The sequence below is a fragment of the Papaver somniferum genome, chromosome 9 (assembly GCF_003573695.1).
Source record: "Papaver somniferum cultivar HN1 chromosome 9, ASM357369v1, whole genome shotgun sequence".
NCBI classification, from domain to species: Eukaryota; Viridiplantae; Streptophyta; class Magnoliopsida; order Ranunculales; family Papaveraceae; genus Papaver; species Papaver somniferum.
Window position 1 is genome coordinate 20,200,798 of NC_039366.1, and position 12,434 is coordinate 20,213,231.

Genomic DNA, 12,434 nt, shown 5'->3' on the forward strand with positions numbered 1-12,434 from the left:
CCTTTGATGGTAGCCTTTGCGAGACCATTGGGTATAAGATGCTCTATATTGATCCTATTAAACATGCAATATTCATCAGGTCCTTTTGATGTAAATTCTCTAGCATTAACAAGGGTGGTTAGTCTTTGCGCTTTTAATTGTGTAATATGTGCTAGGAGTTTTCAAACGCAAATTTCTTGGGAACTATAACTAGTCCAAAATGTCAAAACATTCACCAGATCCATCAGTCACTTTAATGGTCCGCTTTCTACATGAATATTTTTCTAAATTTCACCTTTTCTTCTATGTAATATGAAATTTTTACCATTTTCATCTTAGGATGGTATGGATCCTGTTTTACTGAAGACATTGTAAAAATGAGTGTTATGCTTTCTTACCTAAAAGCATAATGGGAAGGGGGGTTGTGCATCTAGTAATTTAGAAAACATTTATTGAGAGATATGCCGTCACTTTGAATTCTGTCAATCTTTTTCCCATTTTCGTTCACTCAAATAAGTGATATTTGTATGAGTTCTTTCAAAACAATCATCATGTCACAACCAAAGTTTCCTTATGGTTATACCCAACGTCTGTATGAGTCAGTTTCCAATATTTCATCGTCGGAGTCAATATGGATTCAATAATCCAAATATTATAGTGAATTACATTGCACTAGATTGACTCATTAGATTCTCTAAAATATATTTCCTTCTAAATATATTAGAGATTATAAAAGATGCAATCAATTACATTCTCATCATTTTGATGCTCCACATGATATCCATTGCATGGGTTACTTGGGAAATTTAACAAGGTGTGATTATCTCTTGGTACATCTAGAGATTTTTCGACGTCTTTATTCTATCTTGAAAAACAAAATGAGCAGTGCTGCGCTCGATTGGCCAGGCAAAGTTCTTGTTGCCATTAAAGTTGATGTGAAAATTGGTTGTTACTATGATATACATACACATTACATTGTATATACCAACACCTATGACCAGGTGCGTTTCCAACTCTTTTATTTATGATGGGAGCTAGAAATACATTTTAGCTGATCCCATGTTCAATTGATACCTATACTTTGGTGTCATTACTGCTGGGGGAAAAAATAAAATATTTTGTTCACATGATATATATGTCCCTTTTCACATGCTTTATATGAGTCGGTACGTCTAACCCTCATTAATTTGGGTTGTTTTTTTTTTTCATTTTCAATTTTGCTACATTTAGCTTAATTTGAGAAATTTCTTTATCTCAATATTCCAAGAGAATCTCACTACACATGTCAACCAATTACTTTAGGTTGAATATATTACTAAAGGTAATACTTTTGTTTTCATACTTCAACATATACCGGTTCGTTAGTATTATGGATGCAGTAGAGAAATGAAAATTTTATGACTCATATCAGCTTTTGTGAGTTCTTCCACAAAAATTGGAATACATGTGATTTTATTTGAACGTATGTTTTGAAACTACCGACTCTTTAATAGTCGAGCAAGCGGATTACATCCCACATAACATTCAAATTTGGGCAGAAAATATCAAATACATAATAATGGTGATCAAGTACTTTTAAACCCCAAATAAATATATTTAAAATAGAGTTGGTACAACCAATTAAACAATAAACCACATTTAACTATATCCAATTTCATATTCAAGAAAACAAAATAACAATAAAACCAAAATTCTCAATGGTCGAGATAAACAGTCATAGTTTAAGTTGGCCTAGTTTAAATTGACCGTTTATAAGATATGGACTTATCTTAAAAAAGAAAGAAAAAAAACAGAACTAAACATGTTCTAAAAATAAAGATAAGTCCAGCATGAACACAATTTAAAAGCACAAGTAGGTTACATACCTTAAGTAAGCTCTGGTTCCCGCTGGATGTGTATAGTCAAGAACCAAACTGGAACAGCACATGATGGGACGGCCAAAACCATGCTGGAGGAATGGAACAGGATGGTACATCCAGAACCAAGCTTGAGGAACGGAACATGATGGGATTGCCAAAACCAAGCTGGATGAATGGAACAGGATGGTACATCCAGAACCAAGCTTGAGGAACGGAACAGGATGGGACAACTGGAACCAAGCTTTAGGAACGTAACAGGATGGCACAGCTGGGTCGGAACGGCTGACGGGGCTCCTCCTTCCCATCTTCTCCCACAGACGAACAGAAGGGTTTCCTCGGACAATCCCACAGTTAGACAATGAGTCAAATATACGTTACCAAAGCATTAAAGACAAAATTAATTACATCATTAATTAAAGAAAATATTTATTTTATTTTATTAATTAATATAATAATAATACAACACGCACACCAAGAAACAAAAAACAGCACAGATATAGTAAGATCATCGATCAAAAATTTCCAGAACTTAAGAAAAAAGTAAAAAAAATCTAAAATTATAATAATTAAATATATGTTATAATCAAAGGAATTCTTAAAGAAGTAAGAGAATACATGTGATGGTGACAAATTAATTAATTACTATAGATCACTCATATCAGGACAAATCACCTATAATTTTACTATTTTTATAAAACATCAAACGTATATCAGTCACGGAGATGCAAACATGTTCTATCTGTACAAACGAATTTCCAAAATTATTTCCAAAATTAATTAACAAACATACACAGTACGAAGAAGAAAGAAAAAAATAATACTCAATCAAAACTAATTCATGATTATTAAATGGAAAATTTGTTGATTGGTTCAAACCCATATAGTTATTTATAGTAAGGTCCAACCAGAATTTTTTTTTATTCGGAGGTCCAAAATTAATAAAAAAATAGAAATGACCATAATACCCCCTACTACCAAACGTGTGTGTCTACACTGCTTACAAATTTGAGTACATATCTGGCACACTGCTCACAAATTCGAGTACATATATGCTAACAAATTTGAGTACATATATGCCGCACTGCTTACAAATCTGAGTACATATCTGTCGCACTGCTTACAAATTCGAGTATATATCCGCTGCTTACAATTCGAGTACATATCTGCTGCACCGCTTCCAGGTAAAGTACATATCTGTTAGAATCAATTATAAATAAATTAGCACATATTTCAGTATTGCGCATACGTACTCATGGATCAAACAAAAAAAAGTGACAAAACTCTGAATAAAACAGAATCGAAAGAAGTTTCTATCAGTACGCCTTATACGTACTGCGTATTCATGAAATAAAAATCAACTGCCTGTAAAAAAGAATTGATGAATCCTCCAAATGTCAGAGTTCAGTGCCTTACCTCAAGCCAAACTGATGTAGTTTCACTTCCTGTGAACAGGTATTGACCTAGAAAGATGGTGTCTCCTTTCTTTACTGCCTGCACAGAATCATATAGCTTAGGATAACATAGTCACACAGGTATCGCAAAGACAACAATTGGAAGGTTCAAGGGAACATCTACACTGTCATCCTTCTTCCTAATCATTGTTTTCCAATTTTACGATATACATCAACAGAACGCAAACATATTCGAATTATGTGACAACAATTCCCAAGCCCAAACTGAAATTACACTATGATTTAACCAAAATTTCAGCACACCTTTGCTAATCCATCATAATTGATTGGCAATACATCTGAAGTTGCTTCTTTATCTTGATCCGGAGTCAAAACAACCGATGATTCAGCCTTCAGTGCAATCGATTTTTCACTTTTATTAAGAACTTGCAATTCAGGGCCTATTGTATCTAGCATAACCTGAAACAAGTGAACACCAGATATGCACATTTATTATCAATTTTCACTCTATAATCCATAATAGCAATTCCAAAAAAACGATTCAAAAACTGCAACAACAACGAAGATCATGACAATTCCTAAAACAATCCAATTCAAATCAACAAAACTTACAGCACAGAGCTTCTTAGTACTCTTAACAAGTATGATTAGTATGATTTTGAGAAAATAAAGAAAGAAAATAACTAGAAAATCAAATTGAGAGTTCAAATAAGCTAAAACCATCAAAATCTAACCAAAAAATCGAATAATTACGATCAAGATTCATAAAAACAGTACGTCATATACGTACTGATGTTTAATACACAGCAAAAAAAAAACCAAACATATAGAAGCATAGTAAACACAGAAAAATCAGTACGTCATATACTGATGGTTAATACATAAAACTAAACTGAAACCAAACCAAAAGCCAACAAAATGAAACTAAAATTCTAGATCTACAAACGAAACAAACGTAAAACATGATTTTATAACTAGATCTGGACTATTTTCATCAAAAACCTTCAGTACATCATATATGTACTGATGATTAATACACAAAAGCAAAAAAAACAAACCAAAGACCAACAAAACCGAGTTAAAACATCAGATCTAATAATGAAATGAACATAAAACATCACTATCTATCTAGATCTAAAGTATTTTTACCAAAATTGAAGTAAAAAATTAACGAATCAAGCATGAAGATCATAAACACAAAAAAACTGAATTTAATTCCTCTTTTCGGAACCTTAAAATCTGAATTTTGAATTCTTTTTCCCATGAAATCAAGAGATTTGGATCTCAGATTAAGATAGAATCAATAAAAAACTTAAAATAAAGATCAGTATAGGTAAATCAACTTACGAAATACCTCAGAATCAAAACAAATATTTCAGTATTACATATACGTACTCATGGATCGAACCCAAAAATCAATTAAAAAACGCTGATAGAATCCAAAAACAACGACAAAACTTTGAATATAACCGAATCAACATCAGATCTAATACCTAAACATTAGATTTTGCTATAAACATAAAAATTTCTCTAATCCGAGAAGAAAAAAAACCTAAATTAAAATTAGCTTTTGAAGAAGAAAGGAAAAATGAAAACCTAAACTATACCAACAGTAAGGAAGTGAACCTACCGATTAATCTTATTTTGAATTCACGAATTGATCAACACCTCAGAAGATCTTCATAGCCGGAGCTTTTCACCGAACCACAAATGAGAAAATGAAGAAGAAGAAGAAGAAGAAGAAGAAGAATAGATCGAGAAATGAAGAAGAAATGGATTTGGTTACTGCTTTATATACTTAAGGGTGTTTTCGGTATTTAAAAATACGTCCTCATATGTTCCACACGTGTACAGGACCTGGGCTTAAAAAATTTGGTCCATTTTCATGTTTTCTTTTAATTATGGACCTCTGATTAGTGGGCTTTAATGGGTGGACCTGCCACTAACTAAGAACACTATAATGGTACCTATTGGTAATTCCTAGTTATTAAATTAGTATTTTTTTTTCGATGGATTAAATTAGTACATACATCATATTAACGATTATATCAATCAACATAATTTCTAATTCTTGATTAAATCATAATCCCTAATTCCTAATATTAAATTAATTTTCGCCGCAAATTTAATATACCCAATATATATATGCCAAAATAAAAAACGGGGAAAAGAAAAAAAAATAGATTCAACTTATCTGATTTGATTTCATCGAGCTTGACGTTAATCCATGTACAAAAAAATCAATCGCTCTGCGGTATATCATCGGGTATGATAACGTGTTTGAGGAGAATTAGAGGTGAAACATGGAGAGATGAGAGGAAGAAAAAGTAGAATCTTATTAGAGAGATCAGTAGTTCTATTACATAGGTTACATTATATACAATATAAATGGATAACCCATGGACCGTACATCCATAAAACGTAGTCCCTGTAACATAATCAAATTAATTAGCCTTTATATTATTATTATCATTTGTAAATGATAATAGTAGACCAAACATGCAATATGTCGACTGTATACTAATATAATTCTCAGAAGAATTATTATTAGAAAATATCCATTTAAGTACATTAATAGACCAAAACCGTAATCAATATTCCTTTGCATAATGTTAAACTAGTGGTAAATAAGGACCTATATGAGAAAAATTGTGACCGTAATCCTTCAAGATCATATGGTTTACAGAGACCGAAGCCACCCGACATCTAACACCTCGTGCCATTACATCTATCTAAAGACTTAAAGGCCTAGACAAATAAAGTTTCCACGTTGAATGGTGAGGAAACCCTCGCTTCCTATTGACCGAAATAGGCCTCTTTTAAGTTTTGTGAAACGAGCGTTTTGGTGAGGACACTTGACAACGTATGATTGGTTTTAAAAAGAATAGGAAAAAAAAAAAGGAAACCGAATTAGTTTTGGAATTCATGAAAAACAATTTGTAGGTGAGGATAGGGGTGTAAATAATACCCGAAAATGCTCGGCCTTCCTGTATCCGCCTGAGCCCGCCTGTACCCGAAGTAGCCCAAAGCCTGTTATGGCCTGTCATAGACCACCCGGCCTGGCCTGAATTAATTTATTGGGCGGTCTCGGGCTTTGCGATTAATTATGATGCCCGGCCTGATACCCGGCCTGAAAGCCTTCTATGTGCCATTAATCATTTAATATCCTCTTAAAAAGACTTAAAAGTTACAATTTTATAATTGTCAATTTTGTGTTAAGAAAAATAAAATATATAATTATTTTTTTACTTATAATTAACCTTTTCAAAACATTAATGGTAATATATTTTCTTATTAGAAAGTTTATTGTACTCTAATTAATTATTTATTATAGGCTAAAATTAAAAATTTGTCAGTGTAATTTAAATATAAAATAATACTATCACTTACGATATGCGATGTTGGAAAGAAAAGGATATTGTATTTAATACCGTTCATTTGAAAATTTAAACTTAAAAAAAAAAATTCAAAATAGTGGCCTGTCCGGCCCGATCTGGCCTGCCCATATAAAAAGCGGGCTTTGGGCGGTCTTTGGGTAGCAAATTATCTACTTGTGCCCGGTCTGTCCGGCCTGAATTTTTTTACGGGCTCACAAATATTAAGCCTGGCCTGTCTTAGTTTTTGGGTCGGGCGGCCCGGCCTGCCCGAATTTACACCCCTAGGTGAGGACACTTGGCAAACGTATGATTGGTTAAAAATTACAAACCTAAAACGAAAACATAACTTACCGTGCTTGGAATGTTATGGTAGTCCACATTCAATTTGAAAATCCAATAATTACTATATTAGGACTATTTTTTTCACATTAATATATAAAGTGGAAAAAAATCTATATATTTTCTGCGAAAATAAAAGGAAAAAATAAATAAAATTTGCACATATCCTCCACCTATTTAATGTATTTGCCCGGCCACACCAAATCAAAAAGTACATCTCCACGGGGCGGGGCAAAGCCCCGCGCTCACCAAATCGAAAATGCATTGCCACGGGGCAAGGCAAAGTCCCGCGCACATCAAATTAAAAGAAAAACAAATAAATAAAATCTGCATATGTTTTCCACCTATTTGATGTATTTCCCTGACACAACAAATCAAAAATACATCTCCATGGGGCGCACACCAAATCAAAAATGCACCGCTACAGGGCGGGTGAAGCCCCGTGCACACTAAATCATACATCTCCACGGGGCGAGGCGAAGCCCCGGCACACCAAATCAGAAATGCATTGGTACGGGGCTGGCGGAGCCACACACACTAAATCATACATTGTTCCCCGCGCACACTAAATCATACATCGCCACGAGGCCCACGACCATGGCAAAGCCCCACACAGACCGGCCAAAAATAAATATGTCCGGTGCATAACATGGACACAAATCTAATTTATATTAATATCTTAAAACAAAATATTCCACCAACATAAAATAAATATCTATACTAATATTTCAGTTCAATTCACAACGTTTAAGATTGTGTAAATACCTATGAGATTAAACCATTCCTTCCATTTCATCCTTTAATAGTTCACTAAAGGAAAGCAAATGACAACAAAAGTAACTTTATCTGACTGGAAATGGCGACAGAAACTGGAATCACCAACCTATATGAAACTCCGTTAAGTTTCAATATTTATTTTCTTATAATCCAACTCAGGTTTATTGTTGAAGAAAAACAAAATAAAAGGTATAATGCTTGATATTGATCAAACAGATAAATCAACAATTTTAAGCCATCATTCCTCCATAATTGGCATGTTGTAGTTATTTGGGTTATGGCCCAGTGTTTATTTAGTCGGGCCTACAACCCGCCTAGTAGAAATCTGTTACCGTCAGGAGAGTACGCAATTAAGTTGGGGAGACCAATTTTACCTCGTTGGGGCACCTTCTCTATACTCCTACTACCGACTTGCCATCGTTAAAGTCTGGAAACTACACAATTAAGTTGAGGAGGAAACCAATTTAGGGCACCTTCTTTACACTCAACTACTACGGGCTTGCATTGCCTTGGAGTACCTCTACAATGATGCATAGTCAACAAAACAATACCAATTTGTATGTGAAGTAAACTTGTATATATCCTTGTTTTAAAGAACAATAAGATGTTACTGCAAAAATTGTTTCAAAAAGAGAAAAAGAAGATTTGCATTTGCTCGCCTAGATCATCACCCTCTTGATATCCATAAATTAGATCCCACTCGAAAAATTAATTCTTTAAGACTTCAGCTCACAATTACCAAAGCTTTCTATTTTATAACAAAGAAAGAGGTGGTTGCTATAGTGGTATATAAAGAAAAGAATATAGAGAAGAGGGAAAAAAATGCAAAGAAATAAGACATGATGTTATTTACCTGTTATTTGCAACTTCACAGTTTATTTAAAAATTTGAACTTCACCATGCATACTGTAAAGCTAAAGTCGCCATAAAAGTATGTAAGGTTTTAGTAAACTCAAATAAGAATGCTATCTGTAGGAGTTGAACCCACACCGACATGGTTGAGAACCATGTGCTCTGTCATTTGAGCTAAGACTGCAAGTGGGATTTAATATAATAACATTTAAGTGCACATCATTCATAGGCAAAAAGGGTTTTTGCAAGCAGAGAATTTTCCATGAACTTACTTATTGCAGGTATGATAAAAATCATGAACAGCCTTTCACCGTGGACAAAGTAGAGGGTAAAGCTCTTGAAAGTTGGATGAACCCCATTGAAGGACCTCCATGGAAGGTGATTGGCGAAAGAAGAGGAAACGTTATTCTGCGGAGACATGGATCAGTAGAAGTTTACCCACTATGAAATTTCCAACTTCATATCAAGCATCTTACACTAAATTTTTGAATGTCAGCCAAATCAGATCCTTAACCAATAAGAGATTCATGCTCACAAATTCCAATCTATATACAATAAACTAATCACTCTTTTATATTTACTTACCAATTTATCTATGTTTCTGTAAATGTAGTAATCACAAACATAATTTTCTTTGTCCTCCGGGCCCAAGCTTTTCTTTTTTTCCGGAACCTGACAATGAATGAAGTGATGAGAAAGATTTATAAGTAGTATCACTTGCAGATATGTGTGTTATCACGCTCAAGGAAAATCCAAGGAAAAGAAAATGAATGCATAAATGAAATTGAGTTCATAAAATTTGCTAAAAATTAACGGAAAATATATATGACAAAATACCCCAACCAATGTGGATGCATCTATTTGTTCGCAACTTCTTGGTTAGGTATATCTCATCTATGCAGATTGAGATTAATTAAAGACAGGTGCAAAGAGATATAAATCCAACTAAAACCAAATCCATAAAACTTTAGGTTTCAGATTTTTCTAAATTTGAAGTTGTAGTACACCACTATGGATGCATCTCATTGCATCACCTCTTGAACACGCCGTCGTCGAAGAATTCAAAACAGGATAATAGGAGATGGAAAAGGTAATAGGACCAAAGTAAAAAACTCACATTGCATAGTTATGTGGCAGCTATTGAAGCCACCTTTAGAAGGGGAGATGGGAAAGAGAGATTCGACTCTTGCTCCGTTGCTTCAAAAACATAACTCTTGCCTTGTTTCGTTAGCTTCTTGATTATTATTTCCATTATATGCGCAATAATCCGAACTTCTAGCTTCTGCCCTCTCATGATTTTCATCATTTCACATGATGAGATGAAAACTATGTAAGAACAGAATTCATTCCCTTTTGGAAATCTCCAACCGACATCCAGGGACCATTTTTGTTTGCATAAGTAGGTACAAAATTCTGAACTATTGTAGCCTTGACTCTTAAAAATAATGACCCACAATGAATTTGAACATATCATCAAATGCCTTGAGAAGCTCTTGATATCCCTCGTAAACTTTAAGACCAACCTTTCTAAGGTAAGGAGCTCTATCCATACTAACTTTCACATAATAATTCATGAATTCTCTCGTTCGATGCTTTTCTTTGGTTGCACATTGTTTGTTTTGTAAATCTAACCGGTATCCATCTGACTGCTTGTTGCCTGCAATGATCATATTCAAACCCGTTAGTCAATGATGGATAATATACCACATTAACCAAATACAGTATATCAAACCACATAAATATATAATTAGATGGAATTGCGTTAAATTTGCAATGACTTACTTGGCAGGTGGCGTGAATAATTGGTTGTTGTCTCTAGCATCCAAAACATCCGAACAGTTGCTTTTGGATCCACATTCTTTTTCGTCTTCATCTCTCTCGGCTGATGTAAAATTATGAATACTTCACCAGAAAATTCAAAACAAAATAAAATAAAAGCTAAAGTTTCAATATTTAACATTCACATTTGCAGTACGGAAAGACATATCCTGGTCTTCCTTTGCTAATTTGCTGGACAAAAACAGCATTAAACTCAACTGAAACTATAGATATGACTACATTTGAGTTGTTATAGATAATGTCTCCAGATATTGGAGTAGTGTACGTCGTCTGGCTTTCTAGGAGATGGAATTAGGAGTTTGTCATTATGCATTCTTATGTTCCTGAAATATAAAATTGGAATAAAACCTCAGTTCAGTTTCAAGGGATAACTATATTTGCGAGTGCAGGAACTAAAGAACTAAGGTCCTGTAAATGTTACAGGGTGTACCAATCTTCCCTGTAGCAAAAATATTTATGCAATCATGGGCATAAGCCTATATATTGAGTGTATTATTATATTTATGATTTTTGACAATCGATTACTTTTATTTACACACCACGCCACTAACTACATGCACCAGAAATTTGCAAACTACAACAACAAAATTTATTAGTTCAGCATATTCAAGAGTTTTCATGCTAAAAGACTCGACAACCTATAAACATTTCCCTGGTGGGACATACATGATAACTAATTTGATAGAACACCAAACAGCTCTAAGTAACATATTTTGGTGGAAAGAAGTGACGAACTGCAGGCTTTTCAGTTAAATCCTGAAATCTAAAAAAAGAGAAGATCCCAGAGTCAAAGTTGTCAAGTAATATGTTGCACTGAAAATCCCAAATTTCAAATAACCAATCCTGAACTTTAAAACCCAAAATCCCAAAACGGGATAAAAAAAAATGGGAATACATACATTGCGAGGAAACTCTTCCGCAGCAATAGTAGCATCAGTAACATGCAGAAATCATTATTTCACAGCCTTAATTGTCGAGATCAAGATCAACTGATTAGAAGATCATTAGCCAGAAAATCCAAGATCAAGCTAGCTTCAATGAATATCATGAAGTAGAGAATCGGACAATTTTGAATTTTGAAGTTCAAGAAAGATGAGAGCAAAAGTGTAGGCCAAAGAAATTAATCACATATACTTAATCCGCACCTTCCATATATCCAAGTGTCTTTCCAGAATATATGCTATCAAAAGTTGATAAATAAATTTCCAGATGCAGTAAATGAAAAAGTCGGCCATTTAAAAAGCCCCTACTTCATCCAATAAGGTTCTATGCAGAATCCACTCCATTTCAAAACAACTATTCCCAGTTTATCTTTAACATCCGGAACAAACTGCAAACAAAAGAAATTAAAAATTTGAGTTGATCTTATTTAGGTTCCAACTTCTTTAGTACATTTGTTCTTTTATCAGTGAGCTAAAAACATACTTTGTCCCAACTATCCTCTAGCATCTTGGTAACTGCAAGTCCGTTCGTTCCATACATCAACGAAGAAATCCAATATCCCCATATCCACCATTTTTTAAATAATTACTGGAACAAACAGAAAAAGATCATATATCAAATTAAAAAAAAAAAAAATGAAGGTAAGAAAATAAAAACCAAAAGCCTGCATATTATAGCCAAGATCAATTTTAAGCTTGAGTTTTGATACCACCGAAAGCCAAAAGAACGTCTAACACAAAGGAGGCAATTGTACTTGTAACAACCATGTTTCTCCAGGCTCCTGCAACTGTTCGGAACAGTCTTGAAGCCGAGCATAACCCGCAACCTAAGTGTGTAGAGCTATCTCAATTTAGTAATTAATGACCTCATGGAGCAGCCCCTTGATGATTTCATAAATGATTTTGAGATCGTTGTTCTTGTTTTTGTTTGGTCATTGAGCGCAGGGTCGACCAAGGAGTTAATATTCCTTCGGTCACTTAAGTGTTTAGAAGCCTGAAAAAAGAGAAACATCCTTATATAAAAAACAAAGAGTACATAAAGTCATACATGTCGGTAAC

The 12,434-nt window shown here is 33.9% G+C and overlaps 2 protein-coding genes and 2 long non-coding RNA genes across 4 annotated transcripts; all 4 read right to left on the reverse strand.

Moving 5' to 3' along the window:
- Positions 1-2,548: 2,548 nt before the first annotated feature.
- LOC113311538 (pyruvate kinase 2, cytosolic-like) lies at positions 2,549-3,884 on the reverse strand. The gene is made up of 5 exons (XM_026560366.1): positions 3,863-3,884; positions 3,554-3,709; positions 3,252-3,329; positions 2,960-3,032; positions 2,549-2,577 (listed from the first exon to the last, which is right to left on the reverse strand). Exons 2-5 carry the CDS (start codon positions 3,704-3,706, stop codon positions 2,549-2,551), a joined length of 333 nt encoding a protein of 110 aa, XP_026416151.1. The 5' UTR covers positions 3,707-3,709; positions 3,863-3,884.
- A 4,868-nt stretch (positions 3,885-8,752) lies between these two features.
- Positions 8,753-9,843, reverse strand: LOC113310077. Its single transcript, XR_003340906.1, has 3 exons — positions 9,713-9,843; positions 9,181-9,267; positions 8,753-9,003 (listed from the first exon to the last, which is right to left on the reverse strand). It is a non-coding gene; the product is annotated as an uncharacterized LOC113310077 (long non-coding RNA).
- Positions 9,844-10,031: 188 nt separating this feature from the next.
- Positions 10,032-10,474, reverse strand: LOC113311540 (auxin-responsive protein IAA4-like). Its single transcript, XM_026560367.1, has 2 exons — positions 10,378-10,474; positions 10,032-10,252 (listed from the first exon to the last, which is right to left on the reverse strand). The coding sequence occupies exons 1-2, from the start codon at positions 10,466-10,468 to the stop codon at positions 10,032-10,034; spliced, it is 312 nt and encodes a 103-aa protein (XP_026416152.1). The 5' UTR covers positions 10,469-10,474.
- Positions 10,475-11,649: 1,175 nt separating this feature from the next.
- Positions 11,650-12,224, reverse strand: LOC113310827. Its single transcript, XR_003341411.1, has 3 exons — positions 12,086-12,224; positions 11,860-11,964; positions 11,650-11,764 (listed from the first exon to the last, which is right to left on the reverse strand). It is a non-coding gene; the product is annotated as an uncharacterized LOC113310827 (long non-coding RNA).
- Between the last annotated feature and the right edge of the window lie 210 nt (positions 12,225-12,434).